The sequence below is a fragment of the Cyrtonyx montezumae genome, unplaced genomic scaffold (assembly GCF_038088225.1).
Source record: "Cyrtonyx montezumae isolate F1298 unplaced genomic scaffold, pur_monq_1.0 scaffold_23, whole genome shotgun sequence".
NCBI lineage: Eukaryota > Metazoa > Chordata > Aves > Galliformes > Odontophoridae > Cyrtonyx > Cyrtonyx montezumae.
In genome coordinates this window covers 4,942,320-4,960,212 of record NW_027071970.1, presented here as the reverse complement: position 1 = coordinate 4,960,212, position 17,893 = coordinate 4,942,320, and the positions used below count along the sequence as shown (strand labels likewise).

At 52.3% G+C, this 17,893-nt stretch overlaps 1 protein-coding gene across 3 annotated transcripts; it reads right to left on the bottom strand.

Annotated features, from left to right (window-relative positions):
• Positions 1–489: 489 nt before the first annotated feature.
• On the bottom strand, positions 490–4,998 carry LOC136050221 (immunoglobulin lambda-1 light chain-like). 3 transcript variants are annotated; one of them, XM_065738945.1, is made up of 4 exons: positions 4,896–4,998; positions 4,480–4,770; positions 2,628–2,669; positions 490–1,004 (listed from the first exon to the last, which is right to left on the bottom strand). In XM_065738945.1, the coding sequence occupies exons 1-4, from the start codon at positions 4,939–4,941 to the stop codon at positions 691–693; spliced, it is 693 nt and encodes a 230-aa protein (XP_065595017.1). In that variant the 5' UTR covers positions 4,942–4,998; the 3' UTR covers positions 490–690. The 3 variants fall into 3 exon arrangements, with proteins under 3 accessions (XP_065595017.1, XP_065595018.1, XP_065595020.1); XM_065738946.1 differs by having other exon boundaries at positions 4,483–4,770; XM_065738948.1 differs by having other exon boundaries at positions 4,486–4,770.
• Between the last annotated feature and the right edge of the window lie 12,895 nt (positions 4,999–17,893).

Below are 17,893 nucleotides of genomic sequence, written 5' to 3'. Positions count from 1 at the left end.
CAAAACTTCCCTGGGGAGCAGGGACAGGGATAGGGACAGAGATGGGGTGCACACAAGGTATGTGGTGCGTGGAGGGTCAGCTGCTGCAGGCACAGGGCACAAAAGGACTGTTCACTGACATGCCACCCAGGAGACACCAGGGTGTCTGAACGCAAGGGAACAGAACCAGAACTGACCATGATCCCAACATACAGTGATTTTCTGCAAGGGAGCTGGTGCCCAGACTGTAGTGGGTGAAAGATGAGGATAGCACGGCCACAGCCAAGTGCTCAGTGCCAGCATAGACCATAGACTGCCCTAAAATTGCCCCTAAGCACCCTGCCTTAGATGTTGGTGCCAGGGGAGTACACCAGTAGCTCCAGTGGTGAGCCAAGGACCCCCCAGCACTACCAGTGTGTGTGTGTGTGTGCCCCCCAGCCCTTCCCCATACTGGGGCCAAACCCACTCTGTGAGACGCAGACAGCACGCAAAAGGACACAGAGACATGGATGCAGAGTCAGCACTAGTTCAGCGTCATATTTATTGATGTGACATCTGGAGGAGCAGGGGCAAGAGGAGGTGACAGAGGTGGGTGGTGGGGGCATGGTGGAGGACATCTGAGTGAGAAATGGGGGCTGCTGCCACTGGCAGCGGCCCTGAGGGACAGGGAGGGCGAGGAACCACCGTCCTCACACCGCATCCCCAGTGGGGCTAAGAGCACTCGGACCTCTTCAGGGTCTTCACAATAGGGGTGCCCTCGTATGTGACCCGGCAGGTGTAGGTCTCGTGGCTTGACCACTCACTGCTGGTCAGTGACAGGTAGCTGCTGGCCATGTACTGGTTGTTGCTCTGCCGCTGCGGTGCCGTGGTCTCGCCGTTGCGGGTGCTGCCATCGACCAACCATTCCACAGTGATCGGGCTGGGGTAATAGTCATTCAATAGGCACACCAGGGTGGCCTTGTTCTTCTCCAGCTCCTCCTTGGACGGTGGGAAGAGTGTGATGGTGGGGGCCACCTTGGGCTGGCCTGCAAGAGAGAGGCAGAGCGGCCGCATGTGAGTGCAGGGATGTATGTGTGTGTGTGTACATACACATGTGTACGTCTGTGAAACAAACACATCCACCCATCCACATCTATTTCCATGTATGCTATACACGTGTGTATATATATACACATTATATAAAAATATATGCATATATATACATGCATATATACATTTTATATTGTAGATCTGTCTACAGATATATTTATATATTTATATAATGTATACAATATATTATATCTATAATAAATAAATATAATATACGTATATATAATTTTATAGATATAATGTATATTGTATAATATATGATTATATGTATTATATAATATACATTATATCTATAAAATTAATAAGCATTAATTAATTGATATATAATATCTATTAAAATTAATAATCTATAAGCACACAATAGGCTACATATATACATATCTATACTACATATATAAAATACATTTTATATAAATAAGCATTTTCTTTTGTATACATATATATATACACACAAAATTTCAACCGTATGTGTTTGGGTGGACCTGACTGAGCTCTGGAGCTCTGGTTATCTGCCAGGAAGCTGCTGCTTCCTGCTGCGAGGCTATTTTTTTTAATTTTAATTAAAATTTCAAAGGAAAAGCACTCAATTTTCTGGCTATTTCTGCCTCAAGGCACATTCAGACGTCTCAGAAGAAGTACAATGAAAAATTGCCACGAGGAAGGCAAGATTTACTCATTCTTAGGCTGTACATCAAATGAACTATAGACAAATCTATGTCTATATCTATATATATACATTCATTTGTATCTACGCCATAAAATGGGGAGAACTGCCATTAAAGAATTTATGCTGAAGTTCTGTTTAACTACACTTCTCTTGGACATATGTCCTGAGAAATGTTGTTCAGGTTGTTTTTTTTTGACAATTTCTTCTGAAAATCAAAAAAACACATTTCTCTCTCTCTATATATATATATATACATATACATACAAAAAAAATTACAAAATCTTCCTGTCAACTTTTTCAGCAGAATAACCTTTGTTTTTTGACAGCACTTACTTGAAGACTGTGCTTGAAACCTCTGAAAAATTGAATTTCAGCTCCCTAGGACACTGTTTCAATGGGCTCCCCATGACACTGGAGCCAACAGGGTCCCCAGCAAGATTTAGTCCTTAGGACTAAGAGGGAAAGTCTAACAAGGACTTAGTCCTTAGGACTAAGAGGGAAAGTCTAACAACTTACAACTGATTTCTGGACAAAGACAAAAACTGTCTTCTTATCAACTTAAACACAATTTCTGAAATTGTGCGGCAGAGACAGACCTCAGACAGACCTCAGACAGACCTCAGACAGACCTCAGGCACATCTTCTGCCCAAATTTTAAGAACTTTCAATTGACAAAATAACCCTAAGTCCTCCACAGCGCACACCAGAGCCTTCTGGGTTGGCAGGGACAAGTCTCATCCCAGGCTGCCGCGCTGAGTGCCCGTCCCTGCGCTGGCGGCAGACCCCAGCCTGGCGCCAAGTCCGGGAAAAAAAACCCAAATCGACAAAAATCAACAAAATGTCACAATTTCACCACGGGGGAGGAAAGACCGAGACGAGGTCAGCGACTCACCTAGGACGGTCAGGAGGGTCCCGGCCCCGAATATACCACACAGTGATACAGAGCAATGCAAAAACCTCCCAGTCCGCAGAAGGGGCAGTCCTGGGTCCTGTGGAGGTGGCAGGGTGAGGGGATGGGTCAGAAGTGATGGGATGGAAGTGTCCTGATGGACAAAGCAGAAGGGAGACGATGGGCTGGACTCAGTAGGATGAAGGTGATGGAATGAACACAGCTGGGGGCTGGTACAGGGGGCGTGCCCCTCTGGCAGCCATGCAGAGCGCCCAGGTGCTGCAGGCAAGAGGCACCCTGGGGAATCCTGGTGCCACACAGTGCTGCCTCCAACCCCCCAGCCGCCTTCTGACAAGGTGAACAAGGATGTTCAGTACCAAGGACATGATCAGCAGGGACTCTGCAGATTTCAAAGGGTCAGAGCAGTACTGCAAGCAGCACAGAGCATCAGACCACACAACCCTCTTTCTGCAGTTCAGGTCAGACCACACAACCTTCTTTCTGCAATTCAGGACAGACCATACAACCTTCTTTCTTCCAATCAGGAAACATTTCAGTGTGGCTAGGCAGACCAAGGACATACTGCCGCAGCCAAAGTGGAAAAAGAAAACAATACCAATCAAAAAAACGAAGACTGGGAAGAGCCTGGGGTCCCTCTTGCTGCCAGGGAAGACTGTAAGCGAACACAGAGCAACTTCCTCAGGACGATCAGTCAATTCCTGAGGTCCCACCAGGGAAATACCTGCAGTGACACACAGCCATGCAGAAGCAGCCCAAGTGGCAGCCCATGCCCAGATACATGTGTGGCTAAGCCCTGCTGCCTGCTGTGGGTCGTGGTGTTTGTGCATCCTCATTATCTCTCCCAAGGGACATCCAGCAGCTGTGCCATCATTGGTCTTGGCTGAAGTCATGTCAACCTGACACAGGCACCCACTAAATAATGTGCTTGCTTTTTGGCCAATTTACTGCAGCCCCTCCAGTTCAGGCCTGTCTGTTTTGATGGCCTTTCTCTTGTTGATGCTATCCTTCCAGATCACTGCGCCCAGCTTTATCCCACTGGTGCACCAGTGCCTTGTCACTGCTGCCCACATCCTCCTCAAGAGAGGAAAAGAAAGCATGAAGAGGATGTTGCTGCCCAACCAGAGCTGCCAAAGCCAAGGTACTGGCTTGAAAGTGAACTCAAAAATATGCAAATGCTGTGGTTTGTGTAAGTGGTTATAGAAAGAGGGAAAGTTGGTGAACCTCCTGAGTCACTAGAAAATGGATGATGCATCAAAGATTTTGTGGTTGGAAGTACTTTCTGTTTCAAAGGTTCGGTTTGCCTCTGGGAAGGCTTAGGTGCAAGTGATTGCTGCAAGTGACACAAATTCATTGAAACTGTCTATGCAAAATATATGGCTGAAGCTGATGCCACACACTATTAATGAACAGTTTCTGGGTATTACTGAGACTTTTATGGGGTTTTGGTTTCATTTTAGGGGAGGACACTAAAGGTACTTAGAAGTTCAGCTCTTCAATTCAGAGGGATCTGTGTAAGAGAAGTGGTGCTGTGCTGATGTACCAACTGAGTGGAGGTGGCCCTCCAGCAGGGGCTGGGCAGGTGGTCCGAGTGGGAACAGGAGGAGGTGAGGAGCTGTTGCCCCGGGGGCATTCAGGGGACACTACAAATGGTGGATGTAGGATGGCAGGGAGGCATGGGGTGCAGCCTGGGAGCATAGGGAGACCTGGGCCCTGCAGCATAGGGCCGGGATGGAGGTGGGACCTGTAAGATAGAGACAGCAAAAACCACCAGCTGCTCCTTGCAGTGACATGAGGTTTTTGTATCATTTCCCCATTGCTTTGTGTCACCGTGCAGCAGTAGTACTGCTGTCGTAGCTCCCACAGAAATAGATGGCCTCGTCCTCGGCTTGGACCCCAGTGATGGTTAATGTGCCCGTGGAGCCGGATTTGGAACCGGAGAATCGTGCAGGGATGTTCGAGGGTCTGTTGGTGTTAGCATAGATCACAGTGACAGGGGCACTGCCAGGTGCCTTCTGCTGGTACCAGCCATAGTTGTAGCTACTCCCGGAGCAGGTGATCTTGACAGTTTCTCCTGGGTTTGCTGACATTGAGGCCGGCTGAGTCAGTGCTGCCTGCACCAGGGAACCTGGAGAGGGAGAGGAGAGAGGAAAGAAAACAGGGATCAGTGACTGCCCGACACACACAGCCCTCCCCACGCAGCAGTGCGACAGAGCCCCGTGCCCAAAGTCCCCAAGCAGGCGCAGCGAGTACCTGAGCTGTGGGCGAGCACCGCCAGGAGGAGAGGAGCCCAGGCCATGGCGCGATCCCAGCAGCTGCGTCCCCACGCCGATGGGGCTGTGCTGTGGACCTCGATGCCCTTTTATACCCGCGTCCTTCTGCAGCACGCCCCCCATGCAAATCCCTCCCTGTGCTCCCAGCCGTGTCCTACGCCTGTCCCCACACCTCCCTGCCCTCTCCTGGCCCAGCCCTCGCCTTGTGGCACGGCGGGGTTGGCCAGGCCTTGCAGCGGGGACACGTGGCAGCGCCCGGGCCCACAGCAGCCCCACAATGGGCACAGCTGCTGCAGCACCAAAGCGCCCGGGAGAGCTGGACTGGATGGGCATGGCGGGGAGTGGGTCATGGACAGAATCACAGAATCACCGGGGTTGGACAAGATCTCTAAGACCATCCAGTCCAGCCATCCACTTATTAACAATATTTCCCACTAAACCACGTCCCTCAGTACGACATCCAAACGTGTATTGAACCGCCGCCTGCAGCACTGCCCTGTTTTACCCCTCAGACACACAAAGCTCTCCCTGGGCATGCTGGGTTTTAGTGGGTGGCAGTGTCTGGCCAGGACTGGGGCTGGCAGGACCCTCCAAACAGTGCAGACAGCAAAGGTGATGTGTGGCAGAGGAGGCCACCAGGGTCAGCAGGAGCCCTGAAGGTGGTGAAAGCCTCAGAACATCACTTATCCATGGGATTACTGCTTTGGCCTCTCCCAGGAAGCAAGCATTCAATACTCCTATGGGCAACCTGTTATGGTGCTTCATCACCTCTGAGTGAGGAATTTCTTCTTCTTAGCTAACCTAAATCCACTCTCTTTCTGTTTTAAACCCTTTCTCCTTGTCAAAGCACTACAAGTCCTTGTAAAAAGCCTTTCTCCATCTTTCTTATGAGTCCCCTTTAAGCACTGACAGGCTACAGGAGGTTGCCCCAGAGCCTTCTCTTCTCCAGGCTCAGCTCTCGCAGCCATTCTTCGTAGGAGAGCTGTTCCAGCCCACTGAACGTTTTTGTTGAACACTGTTCAATAGAGCAAAACGCTCTTTTTTGCTGCAAGGCTGATCAAACGTTGGAACACGTGTCCCAAATAGCTGTGAAGTCTCCATACTTGGTGACCTTCACAGTCTGCCTGGGCAGGCTCTGGTCAGCCTGCAGCAGCTGCCCCAGCATGGAGCAGGGTGGGAGGAGATGATCTCCAGCAGCCCCACTATCTCCAGCCATTTGGGGCTTTCCCCAGCCCTAACACCTGCATTTCTTCCTCCTTACTCTGCTGCTCCCTTGCCTGGGCTCACACCCCCGGTCTCAGCCCCATCTCAATGCCTTCCCTCCTTCCCAGGCCTCTGTCTCCCTGCACAACTGAGCCACTGAGTCCAGCCATGTCCCACACAGAGGACAATGGGCAAGGGTCCCAGGGGTGGTATCCCTGTGAGCAGCACAGAGGAGATGTGCTAGAATAAGGCTCACAGGCAGCACAGCCTAGTCAGGTTTGATCACACAGATCACACGGATGCAATTGTTGGTCCTTGACCATGTCCAAGCTGCAGCAGGCACCCGAGGAGCCCTGGTACCTCAGCAGTTTGGGCTCTCACTTCCCCATTGCTGGAACTCTCTATGACCATGGCCAGCACTTCTGTCTCTGCCAGAGCACTAATAAACGGCCTTGTCTTGGGCCCCTGTGAAGGTTAACGGCCACAGAGCTGAGCAGGGCTCTGCTGGTGCCAGGGATATAGTCTGAGCAGAGCTGAGCCCTGCAGCACTGTTCATGTACAGGATACTGCCCTTACCCCAAGCAGGTGCTGCTCAAGCATGGCCAGAAGCCCCCACTGCTACCTATGCCTGCAGGTCTCCCCTGGCACCTGCACACACCCCAGGAACTTGGGATGGCTCAGCAGCCTGTGCCTGCCCTGCCTAGGGGCCCTCACGTATTTGCACACCAGAGGTGCCTAGAGCCTGACTTTTGGCCACCTCCAGGAGGGAGAAACCAGTACGAGGCAGAAGCAGCTCTGCAACAGCAACACAGGGAGGCAAGAAGAGTGGGCAGCGGGAGCTTGGGGATCAGGGGCTATGTGCAGTGAAGGGCAGGGACAGGGCTGCTGGGACCATTCCCTTCCTCCTTGAGGAGAACATGGCATAACCACCTGCAGCTCAGTGCTGGGCTGTGCCTGGGACTTGTGTCAGCAGAATAATGGCACAGCAGAGGCTGCCAGCAGCTCCCGGAGAAGTCAGATCTGTGTATCACTTCTCCATTGCTCTGTATCACTATGGCACCAGTAGCACTGCTGTCTGCATTCCCACAGTAATAGTCAGCCTCGTCCTCAGCTTGGACCCCAGTGATGGTTAATGTGCCCGTGGAGCCGGATGTGGAACCGGAGAATCGTGCAGGGATGTTCGAGGGTCTCACATCATCATAGTAGATCACAGTGACAGGGGCACTGCCAGGTGCCTTCTGCTGGTACCAGCCATAGTTATTGGCTATCAGATTGTGACTAGCACAGATATGGGTGTCTTGACATCCCATATGTGATCGTGAGCACAGGGCCTTATCCCACAACCTGGGAAGAGCTGCATGTGTCAGGCACACGCTGATCCTCATTTTCTCCCCTCTCTCCTCTCCCTCTCCAGGTTCCCTGGTGCAGGCAGCACTGACTCAGCCTGACTCAATGTCAGCAAACCTAGGAGAAACCGTCAAGATCACCTGCTCTGGGGGTGACAGCAACTACTATGGCTGGCACCAGCAGAAGTCACCTGGCAGTGCCCCTGTCACTGTGATCTATGATAACAGCAAGAGACCCTCGAACATCCCTGCACGATTCTCCGGTTCCAAATCCGGCTCCTCACACACATTAACCATCACTGGGGTCCAAGCTGAGGATGAGGCTGACTATTACTGTGGGAACCATGACAGCAGCATCACAGCAGTAATGCCACTCCCATGTTCCTGCTGCTGTCAAGCATAATCGCTGTTAACCAAGGATAGAGCTGGGAGCCCTCACTGCCACTTGTTCCTGAAGGTCTCCTGGGGCACCCACACAGGAACAGCAGAGACAACTGCTCCCTGTGATGTAGCAGAAATGCTAAGTCACAGCCTGAAGCAGTGATGGAGCACTTGGTGGGAAGGCAGGGCTGACCCAGGGGAGCTCAGGTGTATGCAATGAGTTACTGGCAGTGGTGGAGGCAAGATCCACCCCTTCTCAGTCCTCATTTAAGGGTTGGCAGTGGAGGTGAGGGTATGTTGCTGGAGCACTTTGCCTACCTGAGGCTTTCTGAAGGTAAGTTGTTTTTCTTTCTTTGTGGCTGCAGTATTTGGGCTTGTCCTCATTTGCTGCTGCCTAGGTTGTGCTACTTTGCTTTAACTGACATACTTTCTATCACATTATAGCTTTACTGATGTACAGAGGATTGTATATTGTTTTCCACTGTTCTGTATCACTCTGATACCAGCATAGCTGCTGTCTTCATTCCCACAGTAATAGATGGCCTCGTCCTCGGCTTGGACCCCAGTGATGGTTAATGTGCCCGTGGAGCCGGATTTGGAACCGGAGAATCGTGCAGGGATGTTCGAGGGTCTCTGATCGTTCCAGTAGATCACAGTGACAGGGGCACTGCCAGGAGACTTCTGCTGGTACCAGCCATAGTTGTAGCTACTCCCAGAGCAGGTGATCTTTGTAGAATGGTTTGGGTTGGAAGGGGCCTTTAAGGTTATCTAGTTTCAACTCCCCTGCTATAGGTAGGGTTGCCTTCCAATAGCTCAGGTTGTTCAAAGCTCTATCCAGCCTGGCCTTGAATAGTTCCAGGGTGGGGGTATCCTCAGATGCTTTGGGTTATCAGTTTTGGTGTCTCACCATCTCTATAGTAATGGACTTCTTCCTAACCTTCCTAGTCTAAATCTACTTTCTTCCACTTTGAAGCTACATCCCCTTGTCCTGTTGCTTCCTTACAAGAAGTCCCTCCCTAGCTTTCCTGTAGGTCCCCTTTGGGTACAGGAAGGACATCAAAAGGTCCCCTGGTGCCTTCTCTTCTTCAGGGTGAAGAGCCCCACCTCTCTCAGCCTGTCCCCAAAGAGAAGGTGCTCTAGTCCTCTGATTGTCTTCATGGCCCTCCTTCAGAACTGCTCCAACAGCTCCATGTCCTCCTTGTGTTGGTGGTACCAGAACTGGATCAGGTACTCCAGGTGGGATCTCACGAGAGCAGAGTAAAGGGGCAGAATCATATTAAATCTTGATGTTTTCTCCTGGGTTTACTCACAACGAAGTGCAGTGTGTCCTCCTAGGGCACCAGAGCTTTGGGCATGCCCTACCAGGAGGAAAGGCTCCCAAGCCACAGAGCAATCCCTACAGCTGTGCATCCTCACATTGACAGGGCTATGCCATGGATCACAACTCACTCTTAAGCCCCTGTCTGCTCACAGCACAGCCCCCAAAGTGAACCTGGCCCCCATGATCTTGGTCAGCTCCTCAGTGTTCTCACTGCACTCATTTTCTTGGCTCACAGAAGGCTAGTCAGGGTTAGCCATCACTGGGGTCCAAGCTGGGAACAGTGACACAGGTTGATGAGTCACAGGCCTGAGTTAAAAATGGAAGTTTCCTGCACTTAAAGAGTTGTGGCTGATCAGGGCTGTGGGGCTGAGGGCCCTTTCTGTTCTCTCTGTATAGCTGTGTTTGTAAGTGCCCTCCTTGATGTACCTAGATGTGTGGGAGGTTACTCTGGCATGTAGCCACATTGTATGTGCCCCTACAGAGGCATGGTGCTTTACAGTCCCCACCCCTGCTCCATGTTGTTGCTGTGAGCACCATCCTCCTGCTGCTGGAGCTGCTTCTGGTCTGGGATCTCATCCTCTGATGTGCCTGTGGCCGTGACTGAAGTCTCTTCTCCTTTAATGATGGTGCTCCCCACTGCTGCTTGGAGCGAGCTGTGTGTGCTAGGTACTCACTGAGCCCTGTTTTCTCCCCACTCCAGGTTCCCTGGTGCAGGCAGCACTGACTCAGCCGGCCTCATTGTCAGCGAACCCAGGAGAAACTGTCAAGATCAGCTGCTCTGGGGGTAGCGGCAGCTATGGCTGGTACCAGCAGAAGTCACCTGGCAGTGCCCCTGTCACTGTGATCTATGGTAGCACTGGTAGACCCTCAAACATCCCTTCACGGTTCTCTGGTTCCCGATCCGGCTCCACGGGCACATTAACCATCACTGGGGGCCAAGCTGAGGACGAGGCTGACTATTACTGCGGGAGCTACGAAGGCAGTGGTGTTGGTATGGTGATATGGAGAGATGTTGCACTGAATTGATTTCAGGTCTTAATGCCAGCAGCAATGGTTCAGGGCCCATTGTCCAAAGGCCCCAGCTGGGCACAGCAGGTCTTCCTAGGACACCTGAGCTGTGGGTCCACCCTGCCAGGAGGAAAGGGGCACAAGCCATGGTGTGATCCCAACAGCTGCATGTCCCTATGCCAACAGGTCTATGCCGTGGACCCCAACCCCATTTTATACCCTTGACTGCCCACAGCACAGCCCACTTATGTAGAACCTGCCCCACGCACAGCCACCCATGTTGCAGGACTGTGATGGGGACCCGTGTCTCCATCATATAGAGACAGCAAAAGCTGCCAGCTGCTCCTTGCACTGACAGGAGGTTTGTGTGTCACTTCCTCACTGCTGTGTGTCACCATGTGGTCAGCATTGCTGCTGTCAGTGCTCCCACAGTAACAGTCAGCCTCATCCTCTGCTTGGACCCCAGTGATTGTTAATGTGCCCGTGGGGCCTGACTGGGAACCAGAGAACTGTGAAGGGATGTTGGAGGATCTACTGCTGCTAGCATAGATCACAGTGATGGAGTGATGGTGCACTGCCAGGTGACTTCAGCTGGAACCAGCCATAGGTGTTGATAAACCTGGAGCAGGTGTGGGTGTCCTACTACCCCATGTGTCCCTGTGGTCTTGGGTGCCTCACCTGGCAGCCTGGAGTAGGCTGTGTGTGTTGGGCACTCTTTGAACTCTATGTTCTCCCCTCTCTCTCACATATAGATGGAGGGAGGGTGTAAAGTAAACAGATCCAGGCTTTTTCCAGCAGTGTCCAGCACCTGGACAAGGGGCAGTGGCACAAACTGAATGCAGAAGTTCTGACTAGTGTCAGAGATCATGTCCTTACTGCACAGGTAAGATAGCAGTGGCCCAGGTTGCCCAGAGAGGCCGTGGAGTCTCCTCCTTGAATACTGGTGTGCCCACCTGCACACAGGCCTGAGCACCACGCTGTAGGTGTTTCCACTTGAGCTGGTGTAGGAGCACTTAATAACAATCATTCTGACCTGAAAGATTCTGTGTTTCTCTTCTGAAGCAAGGGCAGCCAGCAGCCATGGGAAATGTCCTCTCAAAGTAGGAAGTTTTGGCCTAGCTGCTCAGGTGCCTGCAGGCTCCCTGTGTTGTTAGTACTGGGGATGTGATTTTGCTGCATGTGGGGTGGAAAAGGGCACCAGGCACAGACATGTGCAGCACAAGACAACAAGGGAAGGGCCATGGTAGGAACCAGTGCCACCATCAGAGATACGAGAAGAGCCAGCTGCTCCCTGCACTGACAGGAAGTTTATCCATTGTACCTGCTGCTCTGTGCCACTGGGAAGTATACTGTACATCTGATGTCTCTATCTGCATAGTAATAGCTTTGTCCGTGGCTTGGACCCCACTGATGTTTAACACGTGTGGAGTGGGATATGGAACCAGAGAATCGTGAAGGATCTCTTGGTGTTATTGTATGTCACACTGACAGGGCACTGGCAGCTGGTACCAGCCATAACAATAGCTACCCCTAGAGCATGGGATCTTCTGGGTGTTTCCAGGTACTGAGTCCCATATGATGAGGTAGAACAGGAAAGATGCTCAGAGCCATGGCTGTGCAGAAGGGAACGTGCCTGAGTGGCATGGCACAGCACGATCCTGAGGGAGGGAAGCAGGAAACATCTGTTTTTAATTCAGGGCTGTATCTCAATTTCACACTGCCCTGTATCACTACCAGCAGTACTGCTGCTGTCGTAGTTCCCACAGAAATAGGTGGCCTCGTCCTCGGCTTGGACCCCAGTGATGGTTAAGGTGTTCGTGGAGCCGGATGTGGAATCGTGAAGGGATGTTTGAGGGTCTCTTGCTGTTTTCATAGATTACAGTGACAGGGGCACTGCCAGGAGTCTTCTGCTGGAACCAGCTGGAGCCATAGATGCTGCTGTCCCCGGAGCAACTGATCTTGACAGTTTCACCTGGGTTTGCTGACATTGAGGCAGGCTGAGTCAGTGCTGCCTGCACCAGGGAACCTGGAGAGGGAGAGAGTGGACTTTACAGTGGAGTTATCATAGATCACTGTGACTGTTGCATTGCCAGTAGTTTTCTGCTTCTACCAGTCATAGTAGTTGTTAACAACAGAGTAGATGTTGGTGTCCTAATATCCCATGTGTGCCTGTGTGTTCAGGGGTCTCAGCACCACGTGGTGAGGGGCCGTGCCTGTCACACACTCACTGAACCCTGTTTAATCTCCCTCTCCAGGTTCCCTGGTGCAGGCAGCGCTTGACTCAGCCTGCTTCAGTGTCAGCAAACCCAGGAGAAACTGTCAAGATCACCTGCTCCGGGAGTAGCAACAGCTACTATGGCTGGTACCAGCAGAAGTCTCCTGGCAGTGCCCCTGCCACTGTGATCTACTACAACGACAAGAGACCCTCGAACATCCCTGCACGATTCTCCGGTTCCAAATCCGGCTCCTCACACACATTAACCATCACTGGGGTCCAAGCCGAGGACGAGGCCATCTATTTCTGTGGTGGTTACGACAGCAGTGCTGGTTATGGTGGTGGTGGCACTGTGGGGTTTTCTTCCCTCCTGCTGGTTGCTGCACATTTCCCTGCATGGGCAGAGCTGTCAAGGGTGGTCTGCTCTGCATTCTGGTTGTGGTGCTGCCCTTGTGGGGCCCCAACCACGTACCTGCCCTGGTGGGGCCTCCTGGCAGCAGCAATGTAGGTAGAGTGACACAGGAGAGATGGCAGAGATTTGATGTCCAGAGCTGGAATTGTTGGGTTTCTGTCTGACTCCATTATGGCTGTGTTTCAAGTCTCTTCCTGTGACAGCATTCCCTGTCCCACACTGCTGGATGGACAGTGTATGTTGGGGAAATGTGGTGGAAAATCATCCAGAGAAGCTGCTCTGGGGCAGCACCAATGGCTGTGGGTAGGAGGAGCAGAAGGCACCAGGCAGGGGTCTTGCCAGGAGAGCTGGACCTAGCAGGGATGGTGAATGACAGTGGATGCCACAAATGGAAGAGAGGAACACAGCTGTGGCCACTTTTGATGAGAAGAGTCCAGACCTCAGCAGCACATCCCAGTGCCAGAGACATCTCCTGTGCTCTGGGATGTGAAAGGGAGTCCATGGCCATGCAGGTGGAATAGAGACTGCTACAGCCACAGCTCAGCACGGCCAAAGGAGGATGGGCAGAAAACAGTCTCACAATTGATGTTAACTTGCTTCTTTTTAATCATTGTCTCTGTACAGCATTGGAGCTGCTTTCCCAGTTCCCACAGTAATAGACAGCCTTGTCAGTGATGGTTAACATGGCTGCAGAGCTGGAGAATCGTGAAGGGATGTTTGAGGGTCTGTTGGTGTTATCACAGGTCACAGTGACGGGGCACTGCCAGGTGACTTCTGCTGGTACCAGCCATAATAATTTCCATTGTAGCTGCTACCCCTGGAGCAGGTGATCTTGACTGTTTCTCCCAGGTTTGCTGACACTGAGGCCGGCTGAGTCAGTGCTGCCTGCACCAGGAACCTGGAGGGGGATAAGGACAATGGGGACAATGCCCAGTATCCCCCTCATTCCTGGAATGTGCTTTGGGATAAGTCAAGGTTCTGGCCATTCAGATGAGACAAGATCCTGTTGATTTCCTACAACCATGAAACAAGTCACAATTCCCAAAGCCCTGGGTCCTGGAGAACAGTCTGAAGACTTTTTTGTGAATATGGTTTGTGTTTATGTTCCAGCTGCACATGGTCCAAATACTGTATCAGTGCTGCTGTTCAGTCTCCATAGTAATAGTCAGCCTCGTCCTCAGCTTGGACTCCAGTGATGGTTAATGTGCCCATGGAGCCAGATAGGGAACCAGAGAATCGTGAAGGGATGTCTGGGGGTCTGTTGGTGTCCCTATGGGTCGCTGTCACAGTAGGGCTGCCAGGTTTCTCATGGAACCAGCCATACTCATAGGTACTCCCAGAGCCACAGGGCCGTGCACAATGCCTGCAGGAGTAGGATTGCAGTGAAGTACTGGGACCTGGTGTACAAGGCAAAGGAGAGCAGAAGAAAGAAGGGGAGACCCTGGAGCCGGATTGGGAGGGAGCAGGAATGAAAAAAGATCATCTTAGATGTGGTCTCATTGCCCTGGGTAATCACTGCCATCTTCTGGCCACTGCTGATGTCACTGCCACCACTGTAATACACGGAGCTGTCCTCAGCTTGGACCTATGTGGTTGTTAATGTGTGGAGCTGGGCTGGGATCCAGAGAATTGTAACAGGATGCCTGAGGGCTTACCACTGTTGGCATGGATCTCTGTGATGGGGGCACTGCCAGGTACCTCTGTGAGCACCACACATGCTGTTGAGAATCCTGGACACATGTGGGTGTCCTGCTGTCCCACATGTCCCTGGTGCCTCATCCCAGAACCTCGAGGGGGTGTTGTATGTCAGGCACTCACTGAGTTACATTTTCTCCCCTCTCCAGGTTCCCTGGTGCAGGCAGCACTGACTCAGCCAGCCTCAGTGTCAGCAAACCTGGGAGAAACTGTCAAGATCACCTGCTCCGGGGGTAGCAGCTACTATGGAAATTATTATTATGGCTGGTACCAGCAGAAGTCACCTGGCAGTGCCCCTGTCACTGTGATCTATAATAACAGCAACAGACCCTCGAACATCCCTGCACGATTCTCCGGTTCCCAGTCTGGCTCCTCACACACATTAACCATCACTGGGGTCCAAGCTGAGGACGAGGCTGACTATTACTGTGGGAGCTACGACAGCAGCACTGATGCTGGAATATTGTTGCTGGCTGAGGGGGAACTGACATACAGATCTGAGTTAAAAATAGGGTGTTTTTGCCCTTGCTAACTAATGGCTGAGCTGACTGTGGGGCTGAGGCAGATTTGTCTTCTCTGCCTGGCCTTGTTTTTAAGTGTCCTCTCCATTGTACCTAGATGTATGAGAGATTACTCTGGGTCCTGAGTCATATTGTACCTGTCCCTACAAAGGCATAGCACCATGTCATCCCCAGCCCTGCTCCATGTTGCTGCTCTGGGCCCTGTCCTCCTGCTGCTGCAGCTGCCTCTGTACTGAGATGTTCTGCTCTGTGCTCTGATCCTGCAGTGTGCCACCACCACCAGAGCAAAAGGGGCTACAGCCACGGGCACTCTGGGGGATCAGAGGTCAACACAGAAGCAGCTCCAGCAGAAGTCAGACAAGAGTACATCAACTGCTCCAGGCAGGAGCTGGGCATGAGGCATTGCTGTGCATCCTGTTGGGGCACATACAGGACACTATGCACAGTCTCCTACATTGCAGGACAGGGCTGTGGTGGGGACTTGTGCCATGATCAAACAGAGATAGTGAAGACTGCCAGCTGCTCCTAGCACTGACAGAAGGCTTGTGCATCACTTCCTCGCTGCTGTGTGAAATTGGGACCAGTACCGCTGCTGTCTATCCCGCAGTAATAGTCAGCCTCATCCTCAGCTTGGACCCCAGTGATGGTTAATGTGTGTGAGGAGCCGGATGTAGAACCGGAGAATCGTGCAGGGATGTTCGAGGGTCTGTTGGTGTTAGCATAGATCACAGTGACAGGGGCACTGCCAGGTGACTTCTGCTGGAACCAGCCATAAGCATTGCTGCTGTCACCCCCGGAGCAGGTGATCTTGACGGTTTCTCCTGGGTTTGCTGACACTGAGGCTGGCTGAGTCAGTGCTGCCTGCACCAGGGAACCTGGAGAGGAAGTGAAAAGAGAGAAAACAGTGCTCTGACACTGACACACACAGCACTCCCTGAACAACTGTGGTGATGATGATGGTGGGCACAACTGTGGGATGAGGCCCTGTGCCCAAGGACCCCTGCCAAGTGCACTGAGTCTGCTGTGCCGTCCCATTCGGCAGCAATGTCCTGAGGGCAGGGCTGGGAACGGCAGCTCCTCTGCTGCTCACATGCACTCATGCATCAGCTCCCTGTTCCAGTGAACTTCTATGGCCACAGCGTGTGAGCATCTGCCTTGTATGAAGCACCCCGTTGTGAACACGAGTCCCCACCCTCGTCCCATCATCCCACACATCAGGCAGCATGCTGTGATTGGGGGTGAGAATGGGAACAAATTGGGTATGACATGGCTCTGAGTATGTGGTTGGAGCAGAGACTCAGGCCAGGGGTTGCTCAGGTCCCTGCAAAAGCTGTAGGTGCCTGCACAGACCTAGAAAGAACTTAAAACACTGGTACTGGGCAAATAGAGACCAGGACAAACTTTAGAGCCCAATGGAGGGCCACCAAGGTGCTGCAAGGATGCTTAGGGGAGAACTGGTGCTGTGATGATGCACCAGCTGAGTGGTGGTGGACCTCCAGCAGGGACTGGGCAGGTGGTATTAGTGGGAACAGGAGGAGGTGAGGAGCAACCACACCAGTGCACAAAGGGGACACTACGAATGGTGGACATAGGATGGCAGGGAGACAGCCATGGCATGGGGTGCAGCCTGGGAGCACAGGAGGATCTAGGCCCTGCAGCACGGGGCTGGAACTGCAGTGGTATCTGTAAGACAGGGACAGCTAAGAGTATTAACTGCTCCAACAGGAGGTTTGTGTATCACTTCTCAGTCACTGTGGTACCAGTATCACTGCTGTCCCAGCCCCCACAGTAATAGATAGCCTCGTCCTCAGCTTGGACCCCAGTGATAGTTAACGTGTTCGTGGAGCCGGATTCGGAACCGGAGAATCGTGCAGGGATGTTCGAGGGTCTACTGGTGTCCCTGTAGATCACAGTGACAGGGGCACTGCCAGGTGACTTCTGCTGGACCCAGCCATAAGCATAGCCACTGCTACCCCCGGAGCAGGTGATCTTGACGGTTTCTCCTGGGTTTGCTGACACTGAGGCAGGCTGAGTCAGTGCTGCCTGCACCAGGGAACCTGGAGAGGGAGAGGAGAGAGGGGAGAAAATGGGGATCAGCGAGTGCCTGACACACACAGCCCTCTCCAGGCAGCAGTGAGAAACACCACCATTACAGAAGAGACCCCATCTGCACCCATGACTCTTCAGAAGCAGGATGGGCCTGCCAGCAGTAACCGGAAGCAGGGCTGGGAACGATGCAGTGCTGTGCCTTTGCAGGAACAGGGAGAAGTGTTTTCTGGACTCATAATCTTCTCGTGCACCACACCATATAATAGGGAGGCCATCACAGACAGTGCTTTGCAGAGGGGACAGCAGCCTGCCTCAGCTGCACAGCATCTTGGCTGTGACGCCGATGGGCTGAGAAATTCCACTTTATCCCCTTTTTATACTTTTTTTTTTTCCACATACTACCACACCAAGATTACTGCTGCTGTCCCAGCCACCACAGAAATAGTCAGCCTCGTCCTCGGCTTGGACCCCAGTGATGGTTAATGTGCCCGTGGAGCCGGATTTGGAACCGGAGAATCGTGCAGGGATGTTCGAGGGTCTACTGCTGCTACCATAAATCACAGTGACAGGGGCACTGCCAGGTGACTTCTGCTGGTACCAGCCATAAGCATAGCTACTCCCGGAGCAGGTGATCTTGACAGTTTCTCCTGGGTTTGCTGACATTGAGGCCGGCTGAGTCAGTGCTGCCTGCACCAGGGAACCTGGAGAGGGAGAGGAGAGACAAGAGAAAAAGCAGCTCACTGAATGCCCAACAAGCACAGCCCTCTTTAAGCAGTGGTGGGATGGGGAACACCAGTCCCAAAGGAGAAGGGCAATCAGCTTCAGCC

Bases quoted from the DNA above. Each gene is read 5' to 3' on its own strand.
- LOC136050221 (XM_065738945.1), bottom strand. From the start codon at position 4,941: ATGGCCTGGGCTCCTCTCCTCCTGGCGGTGCTCGCCCACAGCTCAG. The intron at 2,670-4,479 runs CTGCACGGTGAC...GCTCTGTATCAC, and splicing joins CTACGACAGCAGTACTACTG to TGTGTGGTATATTCGGGGCC. The intron at 1,005-2,627 runs GTGAGTCGCTGA...TCTCTCTTGCAG, and splicing joins GACCCTCCTGACCGTCCTAG to GCCAGCCCAAGGTGGCCCCC.